Source organism: Caenorhabditis remanei, chromosome X, assembly GCF_010183535.1.
Source record: "Caenorhabditis remanei strain PX506 chromosome X, whole genome shotgun sequence".
Taxonomy (NCBI): domain Eukaryota; kingdom Metazoa; phylum Nematoda; class Chromadorea; order Rhabditida; family Rhabditidae; genus Caenorhabditis; species Caenorhabditis remanei.
The window spans coordinates 7,499,339-7,522,275 of NC_071333.1; the positions used below are offsets into that span (position 1 = coordinate 7,499,339).

At 37.1% G+C, this 22,937-nt stretch overlaps 2 protein-coding genes across 2 annotated transcripts; one reads left to right on the forward strand and one right to left on the reverse strand.

Annotated features, from left to right (window-relative positions):
- Nucleotides 1–8,328: 8,328 nt before the first annotated feature.
- GCK72_023430 (uncharacterized protein) lies at nt 8,329–15,866 on the forward strand (the record flags this gene model as incomplete). Its single annotated transcript, XM_003102628.2, has 16 exons — nt 8,329–8,521; nt 8,649–8,736; nt 9,774–9,853; nt 9,987–10,052; nt 10,761–10,864; nt 11,330–11,476; nt 11,525–11,659; nt 12,141–12,269; nt 12,318–12,444; nt 12,493–12,647; nt 12,697–12,781; nt 14,602–14,708; nt 14,839–15,027; nt 15,179–15,348; nt 15,392–15,566; nt 15,615–15,866. The coding sequence occupies 16 exons, from the start codon at nt 8,329–8,331 to the stop codon at nt 15,864–15,866; spliced, it is 2,202 nt and encodes a 733-aa protein (XP_003102676.2).
- A 1,347-nt stretch (nt 15,867–17,213) lies between these two features.
- Nucleotides 17,214–18,262, reverse strand: GCK72_023431 (uncharacterized protein; the record flags this gene model as incomplete). Its single annotated transcript, XM_003102576.2, has 4 exons — nt 17,214–17,420; nt 17,896–17,979; nt 18,030–18,149; nt 18,197–18,262. The coding sequence occupies 4 exons, from the start codon at nt 18,260–18,262 to the stop codon at nt 17,214–17,216; spliced, it is 477 nt and encodes a 158-aa protein (XP_003102624.1).
- Nucleotides 18,263–22,937: the final 4,675 nt, after the last annotated feature.

Consider the following 22,937-nt stretch of genomic DNA (forward strand, 5'->3'; position numbering starts at 1 on the left):
CAATGACTTTTTGATATGTTCTTTTTCTCATCATAGATCACTAGTTCCGAAAATTCGTGTCCAAGGGGAAATGAGATTTATTTTCGTTCTTTGAGCCGACTTCCAGCGGATTTCTATTATTTTCTGTCTATTATCTGTTATCAGTAGCGCACACAAAAAATAACACCGTCAAAAAACTTATGCTTTATGTTTTGTCTCACACCGATGTTTTCATCGAAAGGTGTCTGATCGTTTAGTAGTTTTATTTTTGAATCATTTCAATAATTCAGCTGTTCTGATTAGATTTTTTATGTCCAGGTTGCTGCCCTTACTTGGGAAATTGGTTTGAGTCTGAACTATCAAATGAATCATTTCGACTCTCCCAATCTTGTTTTAGAATCTGCCATAAACCACTACTAGTCAGTTCTACCAATTTTGAAAAGTTAGTCACATGGTAAGGTTCCACTAAAATTTTACAATTTCTATCCAATTCCAAAGTGAATTGCCTTTTTTAACAACTAGAAACGAAACAAAAAAAAAATTGGTCACTGGGTGTGTCGATGGATAGAACAAATCTGAACAGTAGTTTTATTTGTTCAGAGCTTCCCCCTACTCACCTCTCCAACACCATCGATTGGTCTGGCAACCCTGAGAAATTGGTTTGCTATTCTTTTTATATTGGAAGCGATCTTATTTGAGTCTATTCTGCCCATGTTTAGTATTTCTTGCACTTGCCGTCAACAACAATGCATTCTACGTGATACCACAAATTTTTGATGCCTTAATTTCTTTCTTTCATTATCTTCTTTATCATCATTAAATTGTTTACGCGAGCACTTTAGACAGAAAACGTTGAAACAGAAATCATTGTTGTTTTCGCGAAAAAGTTTTTGTCGGAAAGAAAATTTTTCGAGAGAAAACCCCCCGAACTTTCTATGATAACGATCTACCGATCAAATTGATAAGATGCGGCCCGAACAAGGTGTGATGTTTCACTTCACAAACACCTTCTCCCCTTTACAAGTTTTTTTGTCTGTTTTTTCCTTCTCTTTTTCGGAAAAAGAATCTTTTTGTGCTAATTTTCAAAGATCAATTGAAATTTGATGACAAACTGAGCAAATGTAAACGAATCTGACACTGGTGAGAATCGCAAAAAAGTGAGATTGTTTGAGACTTTTTGGAAACAATACAAAAATGAGCCGTCTATGGAAAAGAATAAAGTAAGTGCTGCTGCTGGCCACATTGGTCACGCAAACACTTCTATTATTCTTCATTCAGACAGAGATCAAATGCAATGTTTACGTCCAAAGCACAGTCCTTGTAGGGTTTCCTAGGTGGGTACGAGACGATAGTTGGATGTGGCAGAGAGTGTGGAACACATGTGAACTTATAGTCTTTTTACTGATGCTCCGTTGAAATATTCAGTGATTTCTGATCGACATTCGAATTGAATATTTGATTAGCTTCCATATTGACTGAACGAAAATAGGGTTATTTCATTCATTTTTTGGTAACTTGCCTTTGATCGGTGGCGCTTTCTCATTTTGATTGGTTCATGACAAGATCTTGATTTCATATTGGTTAATAAGTAGTGTGGCTATTCTGACTGATTGATTTGTCTGGAAACTTATTATCATTATTTTCCCTGCAACGTAAAAATCGAAAGTAGGTGTTTGATCTGTTCAAAACTACAAAACCAGATAATCTTTTTTCAACTCATTTTCCAAAGATCGAAACATAAATAGGCACTACTTAATATTTTAGGAAGGTCAAGCCGGATATCAACATTTATACAACAACCGGATATCAAAGTGAACGGAAGATATAACCAGAAACGATAGGATAAGTTAGTTAGTTAGTAATTACGGCAATTCAGAAATCTATTGATAATATATTGAAAATGGAGTTTTTCCAGTCGAGCATATTTTTTGTAATACCATAACCAATAAGACCAGAAATACGTTTTTGGATAGATATTTTGTCAAATGTTTTTTTAAATGCCATCTCCATCGGATCAAATAATTCACTCTCGAAACTAGTATTTCTTTTTTCAAGCACAACTTCTTCAAACACAAATTAAATGTTTACTTTGATGTCAATGGTTCGAAAAATCATATACACATAGTTTTCCCAGTTTTCCAAAGAACAATTGTTTGCTTATCATAAAGGTAAATCCCAGGTCAGAAGTTGAGTTCAAATTTCACAGAATTGACGTCCGGAAGTTAGCGAAATGTAGTTTTCTGGTTTAGTTCTGTTAGTCTTTCTGATTGAGGCCATTTAGATTTGAAGTGAACCAATTTTGAATAGGGAAACGAATTCTGGCTGGGCAGGATGCCGGTTGGCATATTGAAGTGTTTTGCATCTAGTATCATATATTTCAAAAGCTGAAAGTTGTTCGTTTTTTTGTCTTTTTCCGTTTTCGTTTGTGGACAAACATCAAAGACAACTTTCTCTTTTCTTTTCTTTTTCTCGAGCATTGAATATGTATTGCAACAGACGTGGACAATGCAAATATAAACCGAAAGATACATCCGCTTTTGGAGAGTGAGAGAAACGTTTCGATTTTTCAAGAAACGAACGGAGATGCGAGACGAGAAGATCAAATTCGCGTGTAGTTCTCATTTCTTGAGCGAAGTGTCCTTCATCCGTTTTGTAGGGTTTCCCATGTAGTTTTCGCGGTTTCCGTGTTTCCCACGCTCATTGGTGCCTTATTTGATTTAATAGAGTCAAGTGTGTTCTGTTGAAACAATACATTCTCAGCGACTCCGTCCCTTCTGCTCATCCAGCGTTAACTGAGGCAAGAAAATTGTTTTCTTGCGTGCAGAATTCCTCGGGACCACTCTAGAAGTGATCAGAAACCACAAGCTCTCTCTTTTTTTCCTTTTCATCAGTTTTGTTTTGAGTTTTCTTAGTCCCCAGTAAAAGAGATCTGTGAATAAAAAAGAAACCCCTTTTGCCCCCTGAGCGTACCTTTGCATTGAACAACTGTCTTTTGACAGACCTGATGTAAAATCTATGTCTCTCGTGTTCTCGACTTATTTCTATTGCAAATTTCTACATTTCGGATGCGCAGCAGTCTTAGGCAGGCCAATCGGCCTCTATCGGCCTGTTCGGCCAAGAATCAATAGAAGGACTGCTTGCCCAACTACCCGCACTTCACTCCGTAGACCCATATCTATTCTTTGCCTTCACATTTTCTGTTTCTCTCCAAATTTCTTCGTAGATCATACTATCTCGTCCATTTTCCCTTCATGCATTCATCATCATGCATTTGTCGTTACGCGGAGAAAAGAGAGCAATTTGCACTGGCAATCCAAGAGACGCAGAATGGAAGACCCTGCCAGTTGTTCTCTTTTCTTCATTATGTTTTTCTCTTTTTTCTCTTCTATTTTTTCCAATTTTTCTATTTTCGCCTTTGATCTTCTGGCCAATTTCCGAGTACTCAAACTTGTATCCTCATCCAGTTTTTCAAAATTTTCAATATTTTCAGAAACGATTTTTCATAAAACTCAACTATTCTTAATGTTTCATTGAACTTTGAATAGGACAACCAACTTGAGACCAACTTGAAAATTGTTCTTGACCTTTCCGGTTTCATATTTTATTCGATGTAGGTACTGTTTTCTGGTTAGTAAAAAGAAAGAAACCATTGAAAGTGTGTTTTGAGTGGGTAAATGGTTTAGTTGGACTTTGAAATGAAAACTAGTACTAGTTTTTGTTTGACGAATTTTATTAAATGAATGGTTACAGTTTTGTATTCAAAAAGTACACATTTTTCTACCAAATATGTTTTTATTCCACGTTATGTCTGAGGTGTGAATGACCCTGACACTATCTGGTATTTCTTCTTTTTCCTTGATTTCTCTGTCTCGTTGACAACAATTCAAGGTTAAATGTACGCTAAACTCAGATAATTTTAACCACAAAAATATGAAATATTTCGTAGTTTCGTCTAAAATTTAATAAATTTTCATATTCATTATCATGAAAAAAACTGGAAAAATGTGTTTACCTTTTTCGCCATTTTCAAAACACCAAAAACCTCTAACCTGCAAAAAATCCTCGCTGTTTTCTGTGTTTTCTCTTTCTCACCTCCAATATTTTTCTACCACCATACAATACTTTGTAAGTTGTGGTTTCTGATCTCTATGTAGTTCCAGGTGAAACTTTTTTCGGTAGACCAGGTCATGTCACTCTAAACAAAACGTGCTCTGCACTGAGTTTTTCTTTACCTCATATTTTTCGTTGCTCCGCTTTTTTTCTATTTGATCTTTACTTTTCCTTCTTTTCTTTTCACTGCTCTGCTCGGCGCCACCATTAACTTCGATGTTTGTGCTCCGCAATTTACTGTCAAAACTTTTGAAATTTTCTCTATTCATGTACATTGCGTTCATCTACACTATAATTATGCATTGAATTCCCTAAATAACCCGTGCCGCCTTTTCATCAAAAGAATGGATTACGTATAATTATAGTGTTGCGATGCAGAAACCAAGAAAACCATAAAATGGAAAATCCGGATAGAGATAGACCAATAAATACAGTAATTGTTATCTGTCTTTTTCTTATCTCGACAAGTTTTTTTCTTGGTTTCTCACTGGATCAGAACAGTACAGTGTTTTTTATGAACATCAACAAGACCAAGTCACATTTTTGAATGTCCCCGTCTTTTTTAAAATCGTAGTCTCACAGACCAATTTAGTAGGAGGGGATGTAGTAAAAGGAGTGACTAAGAATCAGTGGAAGGATAAGAAAATGACTGCCAGTCATAGTTTTGCCTCACGAGACAGGGTGCCCTTTTTCTGTTATCCAGTTCTGTGAGAATATGTCAGTTTTGTATGAGTGATCAAAGTTTCAGTGCAATCATGCGTTGTAACCAAGATCAAAATGAGTGTTAGGGATGTTTGAAATAATATCAGATTTTTAGAAAACAAGTACAGTTCAATTCAATGAGATCAATTTATTAACATGTCATATTTTGTGAATTTTCCCAGACTTTCTCACAACCCTAAATTTACCCACAACTAGATATAATCTCACCTTACAACCCCTAATTAACATATTTCTCAGAATAGTCTGTATCCTAGTTTTCGTTTTCTTGAAAATAGTCAGATATTGAGAAAAGCAACACTTTCATTCCAAGAATTTGATCTCTACCTTGCGTGTCAAAGCTGGAATCATATCTCAATCTCTTATTTTTCATTCCGTAACTATTGAATTGAATATTCATTCATACGGATGATGTCAAGAAGATATTCCCATTTTCGGCTCATGCGAATGCTGCGAGTTTCAAATGGATGAAAGCGTATAGCCCCACGTTTCAAATTCAATGTGTGCAACGTGTGCATTGGTGGGAATCCCTAATTCATGAGGATTCTCTTTTCCCATCCCATTTCCCATTCTGTGTCTCTTCATTCTCTCATCTTAACGTGATTCAAATCTCGGACCTTTGGCACCACATCCCGATCTCTAATCTTCATCCAGAATTCATTTTCGTCTGTCACGACAAAGATCAGAATGTATTGGTAGTAGTTGCACATATTTTTCTTTTTCTCTTTGCTCTCCTCCCTCTTTTCCAGAATACATCATCTCAAGTTGCACTCAGTTTTTGTTTCACTCATCACTGAGGGAGAAACTAAAAATGAAGAAGAATGAAGAAAAGAAAGGATGAGTTAAAAAAGAAAGTGGAAGGAAAATAGAAGATGTAGATGGAAACAGAAGACAACGTAATTCTCGTTCTTCGTAGTTGATGATGACAATTAAAACAGAGAGAGACAGAATAGAAATCAAAGAAGAAAGAAGAAAACCCTCTTTCCACTTAGTGATAGAGTGACATAGCGCAGTTCAATAATCAATATCTCCCAATCTCTTGTCCAACTTATTCCACCTTTTCTCTTCCTCCAGTCCTTCCGACTAATCTTCGCGTCAAGATCAGTCTCTACTGACGGGGATAAACCGGGCTAGAGGACCCAATTTCACTACGAAATCCATCCCTTTTCCCCCTCCCACACCTTCCACCTTTTGGCCAAAGTGTAATCTCATATCGTTTTCAATCTTTGACGTTATTGGAAAACTCTACGGGAGAGCAAAAGTCAATTGGCCGAAAAAATTCTAGATTTCTTTCCGCTGAATCAAACAAAACTTGTTTATGAGAAGTGAGACTTCGATACCTTTTTCTAGCAATATCTCCAAGAACTGAACAACCAAAAACATGCATATTCTTGAGCTCGATCAACATATTTTCAGGTTATTTTCACTGGCGTGAACTTGTGTTTTAGTGTAACTTTTTCTCAGATCTTTCATCTTATTTCCCATGATCTTCGTTATTCCAATTGAAAAAAAGTCTGAATCCTACTTTTAGCGTGGGAACTTACTCTTGAGAAGTGCTAAAGTTCAAAATTGTAATTGTAGGTTTCTATGGTGCAATTTTAACATTTGATTACTAGTATTATAGTTGCTGGAAATGATTGTTCAGGTGCACTTCTTGAGAACATGTTCATTTTCAGTCTAGAATTTCCCCTTCATACGACTAAGTTTTGTTCTTTTCATATCTGCTCCCAAAACTGAAAAAGAAACTTGAAACTCATTAATCATTCCCAAAAAATCATGCGAACTCTTTTCCCTTTGCTTCATCTTTTCTCTTTTGCTCATCTTGTCTTGTTCCCTTGATCTTCGTCACACACCTCTTGAAACTCGACTCAAAAACGACGTACATTTCCGATATCTTCTTTCAGAAAAAAGAAAGAGTATCACTCTTCTCTACTTCATACATCTACTCAACGTCAACGTCAAACAAATTCCGAATAAGTGAGCGAGCGAGCACTCGCAGATGTAAGTTTGACTTTCACATTACATCAGAAATGAGGTTTTTTGATGGATTGGCAGCGTTTATTGATATAGGATTTCAGTCGTGGCGCGTTCTTCAACGGGGCTTAGAGAAAGGTGAAAGCATAAAAAAGGAAGAGCATAAGGAAGAACCTGGAAATCTTTTTGTACTTTTTGGGATGTTCTATCAAACACTCTTCTTATAAAAATTGCGCTTCTAAGCAGATACACTCAGCATTTTTCAATACGAACTCCTGTATGCACATCTTGTAAAAACATCAACTTATATCTCAGAGTTTTGCCAAATTAGGTTTTTCACTCAATTTCTTATCCGGTCGGTATTTCGGAAATCTCCTACCAACACCAAAGATTCCTATCTATATACGTTTTGCAAATAGCATCTCATCCTACAGATCAAATCACACACTCACAGGCATATCAGATTAAAGAGGACGTTAGAGGTTTTCTGTTTTTTCCCATTTTATGCGAAACCTAAGAAAAAGGAAGAAAAATTTATGGGATTGTCATGATGGCAACCAGTTCACAGTAAACACAAACATAACATAAATTAAATTTTCAGTCGTCATTCCGGTATAATATTTCAATGTCGGTGATGCGACTAGTTGATTTTGTCAATAACAATTCGATTGTTTTTGATCAATCATCACAGGGTCAGGTATCAGGTGTTCCATAGAACATTCTTTGTTCTCATTTTTGATCAGGCTATCTGTCCTAACTGAAATTAGAACCCATTAGACTCGTTTTTCAATTTTAAATTATGAATGAGCTCAACTGTACAGGTCATATGACGTTTATTGAGTCATCTGAACTTTGTACCTGTTTTGATAATTGTCTGAAGGTCTTCTCTTTCGACTCTTTCTTTCTTTGACAAAAAAAGATGGCGAGATTCTCATCCGATCTTCCCATTTCTCAAAACCCAACTATTTCATGAAAGGTTTGCGAACTTAGTTTGAGTCAGAATCCCAGTCCTCAGTAACTTCGTTATTCTCTCATTTTTCGGACTCTTCGGACTTCCAAAAACGGGCGCAAGAAGAAAAGGAAATAGGGAAAACCTCGAAAAAGAGATGGAAATTTCCTAGTCATTTTCTTTCTTTTTTCTTTTTTCTTGCTCTTCTTCTTAGTTTTTTCTCCGTCGGCCCCTCATGTTTTCTTTTCCTTTTTTCCTCGCGGGGCCCTTGTGGCGCCCCGCGCGTTGTCGCCCATCGGCCCCGCCCCCTACACCACACTCTCTCTGAGCTTCTTGTGGCTCCCTGCCGTTTTCTTCCCCTGGTTTTCCTTTCCTCCTCTTTTTTTTTGCTTCACCCTCCGGCTCCCCATCGTCTGTGCTCAGACGTGGTGGTGAGTGCTCACTAAGCAACAACTATTCTCGCGCAACATCAACGACTGGTGACCGAAGACGACGTGTGCTTTGCTCCGGCATCAGCAGCGTCGTCTTCACCATACCATCAAAATCATTCCTCATCAACAGTTCGGCACGGTCCACCAATGCATGTATTTTATAGTATGAACGGCACGTTAGCCGATCAACTACAGAATCAACTGGCCAACTACGGTCAGCCGGTTATGAACCAACGTGGCGGTAACGACGATCCATCAATGTATATGAACGGCTCATCCGCTTCCGTCTCCAACACCAACGGCTCATCTTCAATGGGCAATGATCAGAAATTTCCTTCTTATAAACGAATGGCTCAACGTAAGTAAGGCGATTACTCCTCTGCTACCGTATCCTACAGAAAAAATCATTACATTTTTTGAATCACTTAGTAATTAAATAGTTTTTCTCTGATTTTAGAACACAAAAACGTGTATTTTGATTTCAGGGAGGAAAGTGCCCGAAGGAGAGCTATGTGCAGTATGTTCAGATTTAGCGACAGGATACCATTATGGTGTTGCAAGTTGTAATGGATGGTAAGTGTTGATGACGTGGTGTTGAGGGCGTTGTTTGAACTTTTACTCTCATCTCGATGAGCCTATTTTGTACTAGGAAGCTCTTGTGCTCCATGCTCTCTCTCTGGGGACCATCAAGACTTCCATCTTGTTCTTTGCTTCTCTCTTCTATCTGTTTCACAAGTTGTGGGCAACACGAGCAACAGCAGAAAAAAAATTGAGAAGAAATGAGTAAAAACGAGATGGAAACAGGATGAAATGTGATAATGTTGACAGGGGAAAGTTGGTCTTTCTTAGTCTTTAGATCTCGCATACATTCACATACATACTCCAGAATTCTGGTGACCAACAACCTTGAACTCTCTTCTTTTTCTTGCTTTTCATGGTTCTTTGGTTTGCTCTCCCGCCTTCTATGGGCATGTCAAAACCAAACACATTGTGTGTGAGTATGCCCTGTCAAATTCACCTTGTTCTCCCAACGGCTTCTTCTTTTTTCTAAATTGAAGAAGAAAAATGCGGGAAAGGACCTTCGAAAGAGTGGGGAGAAAAAAGCGATCAAGTAGAAAATCGCGTCACGCTTTCAAGAGCACGGAGAGCAGCACAGCACGAGGCAATTTAGGGAGATGGAGAAGAAGAAGCAATAGAAAAAAATCCACAGAAAGAAATTTTTCTCAACGGTTTTTTTCTCCAAGGGGGTTTGCGTTTCCTCTTCCAACAAACAAACGTAATTATTTTTTGCCTGATGAGAAGGGAGGACAGACGGGAAATTAATGATGGTTTCTGCACACTTAGAATATGAGAAGACCAAACTATCTCATAAAATGGGATAGCACCCCCACACAAGGGTACCAATAATTCAGTCTATGGTCTTGAATCTCAAATTAATATAACTCAATTTCCACACTAACTGAGTTATGGTTGGAAAAAAAAGAGATGAACAGAAAAAGGTTCTTTGGTGTAAAATTTCATTTGAGCACCATTTTTCCCTACTAAGCTTCTTAAAACATCGAGCCTGTTTCAATTCTCAGTGAGCCTACTAAACCATTCTCTTATTTCAGCAAAACATTCTTCCGAAGAACAATAGTCAGTGAACAAACTTTTATATGCCAATATAATGGGAATTGCGATGTTAATAAAAGTGAGTTGCTGTAATTATGCTCTGAGTATTGACGGGAAGTCTCCGGAATTTTGAAATTCTTAGAAAACCCCTTTCAATCTGTAATTGCCCTTGGTCTCTGGTCATGTCCTTCGATAATATGAACTTTTTCCAGATATTCGATGTGCGTGTCGTCACTGCCGTTTTAATAAATGCCTACTTGTTGGAATGGATGCAAAAGGTTAGTCTTTAAGAAAGAGAGTATACGAGCCCAAAATAGTACCTTTGCTCGATTGGTATTTTCTTTTTGATTTATAATGCACGTGACACCTCTACCAGCACCACATCTCATTAGTTGGTTTAGAAGACAAGGGAGCGTGTTTTGAGGTTTATTGCTGTTGGTGACGCTGAAATGGAAATAAAATAGGTTTCTGAACTCTTGATTAGGAGTAGAGACGTGGGGATGTTGAGAAGCATCAAAAGTCTTTGAGATTCAGTTGGGTTATTTGAAATAATACAAATGAATGAGATCTACCAAAACAACGCGTGTAGCATGACAAATAGAACTTCGACCCTTGGTTATTCATTTAGTGAAACGGAAAAGGATGCGCTGAATTCTTGACACCTCAACAAAACACACAAAAAAGATCTTTGGTTTAGTTTCTGTAAAAATGTCAAACTGAGATAACGGGGATTCTTCAGACAGTCAATAGGAGAATTGGTTCAATTCTCGTTTTGTTCCTGTCTAATTATATGAAAACACAACTATTTGAGGCTTCTTCAAACTGATAATCATTCTCTAAATTAACTGAAATCATAACAATGCATCTGATCTATGTATTTGAATTTTTGGAAAGATATCATGAAAATGAATGATATAGGGAACATTAGTAGTACCCTTCCACAACTTGATCACCCGACAAAAAAGATTTAGCTTTACAACTTCCAGCCATTCAAAATGATCGGGACAGGATCGGCCCTACCAAAAAGATCAAGATGAGCAGCGGATCCGATGACGAGCAAGCCACCACCCCACACCGTCTCCAGGACCAAGTAAGTGTCCATAGATCCAATAAAATGTGTACTGAAGTAGAACTGAATGAAAGATCTCTGGAATAGCGTCAACACAGCTCACTTGATTTATTTATTTTCCCTTTTCTCTTGAGTCATTTTTCCTTATGTTGGAATCTATTTTATTACCAAGCCGCGTGCGTGTGTATGTATGCACCAAACAAGGGGGTGCCTATCCAATATGTACGTGTGTTGTGCCTTCTTAAATTTCAACATTCATTTTCTTCTGTTTCAAATGTTTTTTGGTCATTCAGAGACATTGCGAGAGACTAAAACTAAAACCTTGTGTAACCGAATATGGGGCTTCCTGAAAAAAAAGACAGCACAACTGAATCACGGCACTAAAAAAAGACGATCTTTTTTAGCTAGGCGGGGGTGAATTCGAAATGTGTGTTGAAGCGATGCAAGGGGTCCGACGACAAATATACAATCTGTTTCTTGTTTCAGGAAATCATTGACCAGCTCACACAAGTGGAAGGACTCTGCCAAGAGTTGCGCCGATGCATAATTCCAGAAGTGACCGGAGTGACACATGCATTGACTTCTCCTTGCCTACTTTTTGAGACCACAGACCTTAAAGTAGACGTGAGTCTGGTGATCAACTAGTCTCCGTTTCCAGTCACCCATCTAATTTTACTTCAGACCAATACTATCTTCAAAGAGCTCTACCCAGCTTCGATGAACGACATCCGCATGTGGAACATTCGTGAAATGCGCATTTGCATCGAATGGGCAAAGACATTTGATGTGTATCAAAGATTGAATCTCTTCGATCAGGTGTGTAAAACAAGCGGATGGCAGGAAGCCTTGTGCAAAAAATAGTGCAGACATAATGAGAATAGCATGTTATTTGAACAGCTGAAACGCGAATGTTTCTTCAACCAGCTGAGCTGTTTGAGCTTTTCAAAACTAAAAGGGGTTTCCTCGTTTAAACACCAATCACCAATGGTTTCTGTGTTATCATACAAGGAAAAAGAATATAGAAAATCTGGAAAATAAGAGTTCAACCATCAGCTTTACTACGACAGATATTTTTTCTTAAAAGTATCTGAAATGGAAGTAAACATGTGATATTAAGAGAGTAGTTTTTATAAGCCTTCTTAAATTCTTGAAATCTCAATAGATAAACAAAATCCAACCAATAATAATATTACTAACGGATGACTGTTAGTCATCCTACTAGCAAAATACCAAGAATGGGGATTCGAGATTCAAAAGAAAGTTATAAACGAAATAACTAAAAATAAAATTATTTCAGTTCGCACTTGTTCGCAACTTCGCTTTTGCTTTCAATCTCCTCAACCGTGTGTTTTACTCACCGGACCACGGACCAGACAAGATTGTCTTCCAAAATGGAGCTTTCATCATGAGACAACCACAACAACAGGTAACTCCGGACACTTTCGAGATAAATATTCAAACATGACCTTTCTAGGTTCAACTCTCTGGATGCCGACCAATCTACACAAGACAGATGGATGAAATTATGATTCCATTCCGCAAGTTGCAATTGAGCGTCTCTGAATTTGCCACCTTCAAGGCTGCTCTTTTCTTCAATCCAGGTAACTCAACAGGAGTGTAGACAGAATTTGAATAAAAAAAGTTTTCAGATGCTCTTGACTTGTCTCCATCTGCTAAGCAAGAAGTTTTCGAGGAGAGGAACAAATATTTGGGAGCTTTGTTCACATGCATAACACAAAAGATTGGAATTCCAACTGGAGTCCAGAAATATGGAAGTTTATTGATGATGACTGCTAGTATACAGGTAATTATTATACAAACTGAGTAACCGATTCGAACAATTTTCATTTCAGAACATTTTGGCACAAAATGAAGAGAATATGCAAGTAATGGAACTGTTTAAAAATTGGGAAGTGGATCCATTTGTCAAAGAATTATGTATGAAAAGGGCGTAAAAAAATATAAAAAAATCAAAAAACCCCTTATATATATAAATGTAGTTGCCTGGTCATTTGTTTGTCAAGATCTCGATTTTCAAGCAAAATGTTGTTCTAGTACGACCCACCAATTTTTTCTGTGAAAAAAACCGTTTATCCCAGTTAGCTCTTGTCATAGTTTCTCTTTGCTTCCGATGTCATTAGTGCTGTAAATAAGCCCCCAGTTTTTATGTGATATTCTAACCTCCCGATTCGATTCTAATCAGTATATACTCTGCTACTCGTGCCATTCATTTAAACAATCTTCTGAAAACTCCAATATATTAACCACCAATAGATTCATTTTGGCTCCTGCTAGTACAGGCCATCCCTTTTTCTACCTGAGTTTACATTTTGAAGAGAATTTTTTCTCACAACGAAGAATGATTTGTAATAATACTCCATCTTCTGTACCCCATAGTTTTCACTTTTCTGTTCAAGTTTCTGCCTTCATTTTTTCAGTCGTCACTCTCCCAATTCGGTTTCTTTTTAAAGGTTCATTTTTCTTAAAAGTTAAATTTGCATTCAAGCCAGTTTCTCGTCCCACAGCTTCATGTTCCTCCAACCACGCCCAGTTATGATCAACACCTCCCCCATTTCCCAAGCATTGTCATCGATCGCAATTTTTAAGCAATTCTTATACTATTCATGTTTCTATTTCGTCCCATCCCACCCCGCACACACACCCCCATTACTTACTGGTATCAACACAACAACTCCTAATTCTCTATAATTGATTTTTCATCTGCTTTTTACCAGTAAAACATTTGGACTGAACTCCTCTGCTACTATCCTCTGTTACAGAATTCTCTATACTTCTTCCTCTGTTCTTTTTTTTGCTTCTTCTTCATCTTTCTTCTTGATGTTCAAGTTCTTTTCTTTTATCTTCCCTTTCTTTTCAATAAATCTTTATTTTATCTTACTCTTTCACACCTGGCACCTCAATTTTCACCCATTATATTATTTGTGGGTCTAGTGTGCCGCCGCCGCTACAGCTCTACACATTGCTCTTGTCTTTTGTGCCAGTGCTTTAGACGAGCAACGAGGGATTCGGTAGCCATCGTTTTTCGTTTTTCAAAACTGTGTAATAGATGACTGGCGGAAGAAGAAACAGAAACACATGCTCGTCTTGTGCAGAAATCCGCGTCTTTCACCCCCGCTTTCCTAGATCATTGTGGGAATCGGTGAAAATGCGATTTCAATATTTGATACTATTTCTAGTTAACTTTATACATTGTTGGAACAGTAAACGATCTTTTTTTCTGCCGGAATTCTTAACAAGTGGAGGTGAGTTCATGTGTGTTCTAGTTCAAACTTTTTGTAAAATATTTTGTTTTCTTGCTGAACAGAAACTGCGCCAAATCATAAATCATCTATGAAGTTAATCTAAAATATTGAAATTTTTTGACTCGTCTCAAAATATTGGGAAGTTGAAATTATATTGAGCTAATAAAGAGTTCAATCAGTTCAGTTGGTTTCTTTGTTTGACACGCTTGTACTTCACTCAAGTACAGATTTCGGTCCAATGCTTTTTTTTTCCATCACTCACAAAAATGGAACTACGCTTCGCTGCAAATCAAAAATAGTGATTAACCATTGTCGTATTATGCTTTCCAGTTGCATTTTGAAAAAGGGGCCGATAGAGTTACACAGATTTGTTTCGTACTACGTTTAAGGTCGATGTTTTTCTTGAATGATGACCCAGCAATATAAGTTAATTATTATTAGTAACAAAAAAATCTAACAAAACCTGAAATCAGTTTTTACTGCAGTCAATTTCAGATGACTCGCCGAAATCGAAAACAGAGTCAGTTATCAAAGAACGGATGGAATATGGGAGGATGATCCTATTAGTCTGTAACAAAACTTGTGCAAAGCATAGATCGGAAGTAAGTCACTTCACACCAACATTAAAAATAAAATGTTGAGCTCATCTTATATGGTTTACATTTATTTTCTAGTTTGAAGCATCAATCTTCTAATCGTTCAGATGTTATAACCACTGTTTTCCAATTACAGATCCCACTATGGCTTAAAGAATTCAATCAGAAGAAAGGGTATCAAGAGCCTGAGACGATCACCTACTACTATCACACATACAGGCAACCAGTGACATTCGTGGATACAAATGAAACAACTTCTTTTCCAAATTTAATTTATTTCATTGGTTTGAAAAAGGTTGTGTTCAATGGAGATGTAAATGACAGGGTGAGTTTCATTTCAGAACGTGTGTTCATCGTGTAAAGTAAAACTAAAAAGTAAAAAAAAGAGTAAAATTCCCATTATTTTTCATTAAACAAAACTAAATAATGTGTTTTAACACTGATTTAAAAATTGAAATGTTTGTTTTTATTTCCAGAGGAGTGTAGATGACTGGATGGAAACTGTGGACCACCTGCATCTGATAAAACCAAAAATCTACAGCGATTTGAACGAAATTCTTTCTGATACATCTAACTGCTCCATGAAGTACCTTCTGCTGTCGGACCGCCCAAAATGCCCACAACCGTCTTGGTCTATAGTTGCAAGGTTTAAACTAAATTATTTATTTCTAAATACGTCTTTCGTTCAGAATTGCTCAAGACTTGGGAATCCAGCCGGTTAAAATCAGATATCCATTGGATGGTATCACTCATGTTCTCCTCCACAAAAGAATGCCATTCTTGTCGGAAGCATCGTGTCATTTATCTGTTCTTCTTTACGAAAATAGTTATTCGGACTTTGGAGATGACATCAATCCATTAGTTGTGAGTGAAGTGATCACACATCTTCTCAAAATAGCAGAAACATTCCAGGTTTCCGATTGGATAACAACTTTATTGCCTCAGGAAGAAGGAAGTTGTCCGGCTCTTTTTGAAACGTATTGGCATCCAATTGAGGATGAGCTCACCGAGTTGCAGCAAATCTTTTTCTCGGCCGAGTTGGAAATATCCGAGAGAAACAAGCGACCAACATTCATTTTAGTGGGATTGACTAGTGGAATTGCTGTGATAATTTTAGCATTCAGTATATTCTGGGGACTGAATGGTTCCGGTTTTAGTGAATAGTCTGTTATCCATTCTTGCCATTTTTTGTTGTCAATTGAGCTTTGATTAAGATCTCCTATGTACATAATTGTTTTTAATTGTTTGATTGGAAATATCCCTACACTGAAGTTTCTGTATAAAAGGTTTTGAATAAAGAAGAAAAAGTACAAGTTTTGTCGGTCCAGTCTAGCAGAGATAACAATTCTAAAGGAAATAAATCTTCTCTGGGTTTCAATAACTTTTCTCTTTTGGATAAAATGCAATAGAATAAAAGACATGGCTAGACGCGTTATTGATAAGTTGATAAAGACTAACGGGAAAGTGCAGGATAACATTGAGTGTAGGAGAAGAAACGAGTATACGCCAGATAAAATCCTACCTTGCGAAAGACAAATCTAGAGGAAAACGGCAAGCGCTGGATGATGGATTGCTGCAGCAATCAGAGAAAAAAGTGCAAAAAATCGTTTATCTTTTACAGCTGGTCGGTGTTGTAAAGAAATGAGGACACAGGATACTGTATCTTTACAACGAATTTGATTTTACTTTGTTCTGTTGTTTTCAAAGTTCATTTGTGTGTTGCCGCTGATTTCATATTGATTCATTGTTCAGTAAAGTGTTTCTATAATTACATAGGATGATCCATAGTTTAATTCCACAAGTTTTTGTACAAAGGTTGTATTAAAAACAGAAGTTGCGATATAACAAACGTTTGTTAGTTTAAATTTTTACTGTCCGCGGTTTTTTATGTGTTCAAACTGAATAGTTACTGGTAATCGTCTGTCAATTGATGCCGTTTATTTCTGTTCAATAAATTTTGTTCGGATTTGCAAGTTAAACTAGTTGACCTTTTGAAATTGCAACCATTTTTTATTTGACTAAGGGTTAGTCTATTATACGACAACCGTTAATGAAATTTAACAATTAATGCTGCTCGTCGTTTTCCTACCGCTGAAGACGATTTTTGCAGAATATGCCTTGTGAAAATTGCAAATTCGTTTTTCTCATTTCAGCATACTTGCAATAACAAAATTTCGGGCAATTTTGTTTTTTTCCAAATTGGATACATTCGGAAAATTTATTACCAAAAATATTCGACATGGGCAGGCAAAGAATAAAAGAATAAGAATGAGAACTCAGAAACAGCGACAGAGTGCCAAAGCTCGGTGTATCAGTTACAAAATTGGAGAAGTTGTGAAGAAAATTGCGATGTGTTTGTGTTTGTTTATGACAGTTTGAAAAACAAGAGGGAAGGAATGTCATCGGGACGCCAGTTGGAAAAGAATGGAAGCGATAGAAATTAAAAGTTCGAGAAGTGTGTCAATTTAAACAGTATATCAAAAACGTTAACCAGTCATCCGGTCAGAGCAATTAGTTGACCGTTGGACGGGAACGAGCTTCAGCCATCAAGACGCTTGGTGGAGTGCGGAACTTAAGAACTTCAGCGTAAGCGTGAACGTGTGCTGGAATCCAGATGTCTTGATCGAACAAGTAGATTGGATAATATGAGAAATGTTCAAACAGCCGGCAGTAAATTTGGATCTCATAGCGGTCATAGAGTTCGCAGTAGACGATTCCCTGCAAATAATTGTGTTTCTTCATTTCACAAGTTCAGTTTATTTCATTCTACCACGTACTCTCATTTTTACCACTCATTTTGCAATTCAATATCAACTCCAAATAATGTGTCGACAAAGTGCTGATCTTACAAAAAAATCTTGCAAACATTTGCGAATATTTAACCCAGTTATGACGTGAATAAGTCAATGTTCATGTACCTTGACCTTATTGACTAGCCGTTATCAAGAAATACGATTACGGTAGCCATCTGTATGGAATATCTGAAATTTGTCACGTACCACCATGCAAGCTTGCGGACTTTGTCCCTCTCAACGGTGAATGTCATTTATCAATGATTTTTGCCCACCATATGAGTTAAAATAGTATTAACCCGATTAACCCAATACTTGTGTGTTCAATGTTTACTATATCAGTTCCGTCATCATTAGTTTAAACTCTCCACTGGCTCCGTTTTGTCTCATTGTTCACTTACCGCATATTTTTCATGTGCCAATTTTCCAAGGGAGAACCCTTTTGGGAGCCGACTATAGTCTGGTTTCATTGGAACGTAGATTCCCTGCAACCTAGAGAGTTAAAAATAACAAATCTGAATATATATATGTTTACCATAATTTCTTTAGTCGGATATGCGTTGGATGAACATGGGTCCTCAATATCCTCTTTGAATATTTTAGCTGGGATTTCAATGACCCAAACGTTTTTCCTTTTGAGAGTCTCCTTCTGTACCTGAAATACATTAATTGTTCTCAGTACAGAAAACTACAAATGTTTACATGATTCACTTCCTCTACGATGTTGTTGTTGTCTTGCTGGACAATGTTTTCAATTGAGTGGTTCATAGTTCGACCTGAAATAAAAGAGAGTGAATAATTATACATTATGATGGAGAGCAGTTAAACGACGTATACGAGATGAGGAGACAAAAAAGATCAAGGAAGAGACTCTTTTGATGAACAAGTTGCAAAAAGAAAGTAAACTCTGAAAGCATTAAAATTTTTATAGATCAAAAACAGAATTGACGGCCGGTGTAGGCATTCACCATGTTCTGTTCCTTGCCTTTTACCTCTGAAAAGTGGGAGGAGTAGAAGCGGGAAAATGGGGCAGCGGCGGCAAGGAAGTCTGCAGACGGGGCGGTAAAATTGAGCAGTGAGCAGCTAGACAGACTGGGTAGAGAATGAAGAGAAAGATAAGGAAACGAGGCTCTCGGGTAAAATTCCAAAAGTTCGCCCTTTCTCTTCGTTGTCTTTTCTTTTTGCAAAAATACTTGATGAAGCCATGGAAAATACTACTCGAAGGCAGCTGGAAGTGGTGAACTTCAACAGAACAGCTGCATGTCCACGGACACGTGTTCTATGAGTTTAACAGGGTATAACGCTTGGTGCACTAAATGAAAAATGAATGTTGAGGAAAGATAGACAATTTGTACACATGTTACAATTAAAACAACCGAGGTCAATCGTTCGAAGCACAATTGGAGTTAGAAACAATTGTAAGATCGCGAAGAAATGCTTAAGTTCATTTGCACTAGTCATTGTCTTCAACTACTTCATTCTTTTATTCTTAAAATATATCCAATAAAAAAATGAAAAAAAGTACAAGAATGTACTGGTGCTTTAACCCTCTATGGAAAACCGGGAAAGAAGGAAACGTATTAAACATTAATGAAACCACAAATTGCTTGTATTTTGAGAAGAGAATGAAGACTTCTGAGCAAAAGCTTATCCAAAACACAAGTTCAGAAGAGAAAATCTACTGGTGAGGATGCCAAGAGCATCATGTGATGTTTTTTCGTTATTTGAGCAATAGTGGAACAAGGTTCCGCTGCTTAGTGGACCAAGAAAACATTAGATGCAGATTGTGAGAAAACAATAGATATTCTGCAAAAACAATTGGAGAGCAAAACTTCCATTTTGCAGAAAAAAACACAATCTCAGCATAACATGGAGTGAAAGTATATAATATAGATTAGCCATAGTGGTTGACAAGTTCTCATGTATTTAATTTGCAGACTCAAAAGTTAACATGTTATTGCATTTGCAGACAGGAAATTGCAACGGAAGTAGCGGCGGACTTGAAAATTATATGGGCAGAAAAGCGTATATGCATGAAAATGTGCCAATTCACACTGCCCTCCCTTATCTCGCCAATTTTTGGCAAGCCTGCTAGTAGGTTAGTTAGAAGAAAATAAGCGAGCTCTCCCGGAGCGGCGGACGCCGCGGCGACCAAGCTATTGCCAGGAACTACAGAAAATGAGAGCATATTCCACTAAGCTTTCACAAAGCCAAAAGAACATTGTAATAAGAAGTCCCGCTTTCCGGATTACGATCGTTTTCATCCCAATACTTTGTATTCAAAAAGAGATATAGATTCAAAACATAATCTACAAAAAGAAAAACGACTGAAATGAGTAATACTATAAATTCCACTTTCTGATGAAAGCTTCAGAGAGCGTTAAGCTCTTTGCTCATCTAAAAGTAAAGAGAGAGGGTGCCTGGTGTCCCTCTGTCAGACGGCTTGGTGCACACATTCATACATTTTTTTGCAGCAAAAAAGGAACCCAAAGATAGAATGGGCGTGTCTTGAGAGAACCACTAGTGCAAGAATGATGTATCTGTTTCTGTTCCCAGGAGTGAGCTTTGTAATACGAAGTAAAGTACTTTAGGGGAAAGTGCAGAGTTGTCGAAAAATCACGTGTTCCACAGTGTACAGTAACCAGATGACAGTAATCAACAACAAAATATTATACGATGATTTCAATTTAACGGAAATTTATTAGAAATCCGCAGTTGTGGCCGTGAGTTTGTTGAAATTCAAACGTACTCAAATATTTTATAAACCCAACGCTATTGTTTTAGCAAGTAATTTGATTGGGGACAATATTTCATGTGCTTTATTTTCTAAATATTCAAAAAATCAGGGGTCGCGTTGATTCCCTCATGGGTACGGTTAAAAACGGGTCAGGTTGAATTTCAAAAGGCGGGTTAAACTATACAGAGCCAGATGTTCTTCCAATTTTGGGTGCCACCCTGTCAACCTGTTCTAACAAAGAACACTTTGCAAAACGACCTTTCTATTGATCATTCTCCGCTGTGATTCCATCGTTTCATTTATCTCAGGCGTTTTTACTTCCATTTAAGTTGATCGTAAAAACTGATTTATTTTCTTTAGTGTCATCAACTATTCATTAATGGAAGAAATATTGCAGTTGTTATCAGATTTTGCCGTTATCATCTAGTTATCAAGAAGCCAGGAGAACTGGAATAGAGCAGTGAACAGCGCATGCAAACTTTTCGCGGTCGTGCAAAACGGAAACTACTGGGAGAAAATAGAAAAACGAAAGTAAAAGATGAGTCTGCAAAAAAGAGACAGACAGAAAAAAACTGTATGTACAAAAACAACAAAAGAAGAATGGGGGACACCATCTGATTTTTCTTCCTTGTCTGTTGTCAATGTATTCTTGTTTCTCGATCTGAAAAATATCTAGAATATGATAACAATAACGTCTGGAATATTCTCTATTTAGAAGTGATAGAAAAGGGAGACGATTCCGGGCATGACTTAAGAGAAGATGGGAGTTGTACCCGATTAAAGTGCGAAAATGTTGGAATGAAGCAGGCTGCGCTTTGAGGGATAACATGATTATGGGCGGATCGTTTGGCCAGAAAACTGGGATGGCGGCGCAAAAAAAGAAATGAAAGGAGAGGGACTAATTCTAGCAAAAAATACTCAGATGGATGACTAATTGGTCACATTCAAACGTATCGCATTTGCCTCCACCCGTTATTGCCATTATTTATGACTATGTTCTCTTTCTTCCAATCATCATCATCATCCATCTATTTTTGCAAAATACAAAAGGATCAGGGAGTGGAGAACATGAAAGGCAGAATAAAAGAGAGGTAAACGTGTGTGTACGCGTTTGAAAAAGAAAAAAAACGGAGAGGAAAATGGTACCCCTTGTACAACAATCCGACGCGATGAAATGCGTCTGCGCTACAAAAACAGTTTGACAACAGCAGCATCAGACGCGCAGGAGGCGTCTACCTCTCCGCGTGACTGCGTTGTGCCCTTTTTGCAGGGGCGACAATGTTCTTGCAAATTTTTATACCCGATCCCATAAAATAACACAAGACCCTCTTCCTGTTCGGTAGCAGAAACTAATTAATGATCAACACACACAATCAGAGTGCGATATGAATCAAGAAGTAAACAAAAAAGAGGAACGTTTTTAGCATAGAGAACCAAAGATGAACACTACTTGCCTGGTGGCCAATGTTCTGTATTATGGAAAACAGGTCAGTCTGCATGGAGGTATTATAGAAGCTTCTAAAACAATGGGATGGAAATTTATTCAAATTATTTGGTTTTTGATGTAAAATACTGTCTACTAAAATGGTGTTGTAAAGTTGAACACTTGGTTTCTACTTTGTTTTTTTTACATGGATAATAGAGTCAATTTGAAAATGTTCATTCGAGTTCAAAGCGTCATCAAGTTATAATTCAACAAAAAAGAAGTTGATATAAAACGTATAGTTGAGTCTCATTATAATAAAAATATGTGAAAATTGCGCTAAAACTGCATCAAAATGCAAAAGATTTTGATGTTGGCTAAAAACGCACAATTTTGAAAAAATTATAATTGAACTCTGAAGGAAATTGTGCCTGAAAAAAAATCATGGGAGTAGCAAATAACATTTGAAGTGCAAAGTTTTTTTCTATGCTGCTTCACTTGATCTCATAAAATTTAGAAAAGGAACTTGTATAGTTGTCTTGTGAGGAATTAGCAATTCTTTTACGGTTATTCCCGGATAATTTCACTCCTAGCCGCCATAGCCATTCAAAGTCCGTTCCAATGTGAATCCCAAGCCGATCTGGGCCTGAAAAATCGATTTCCAAACACGCTACGTTTCCAACACATAATCTTCATATCTGTCACATTTCCCAGATCCAATTGACTTGTCACTGTCCCAACCCTTGATAATAATCTGCGATCTCTAAGAATGTTAATCCAGGAACTCAAGTACAAAAGGACGCTTCGTCACCTCATCAAGGAGCTTCAATGACAATCACGACACTCTGAGTATTGTTCATCTATCTCTTCGATCTCTTTTTAATCAATATTTTTAAGGAAGAACCCAGCCTTTTTTTTTATTCTCTGACAAAACCATTTAGAAACCGAACGGGAAAACGATTTTTTGAAGACTCTCGAGATTATTGGAAGTCTTAACTATACTCTGAAAGAGCTATGCTTAAAAAGCAATTCAATGCCAATGTCTAAAACTTCATAAATATCGAGAAAGTGTGAAATTTAAAAAAAACACTTTTCATTCCAAATTTTGTTCAAAACTTTTCAGAGATATTTACTGTTACATTCTTGTCGTAACGACTTTTTCGACCAAAAAAATAAAGAATAATAATTATAACTTCCAAGTTAATAAAAGAATTAGAAACCGTTAGTATTTGCATAACTTTATCAATTAAGTTCTTATAGCATCAATGTTTGTGATGAACCAA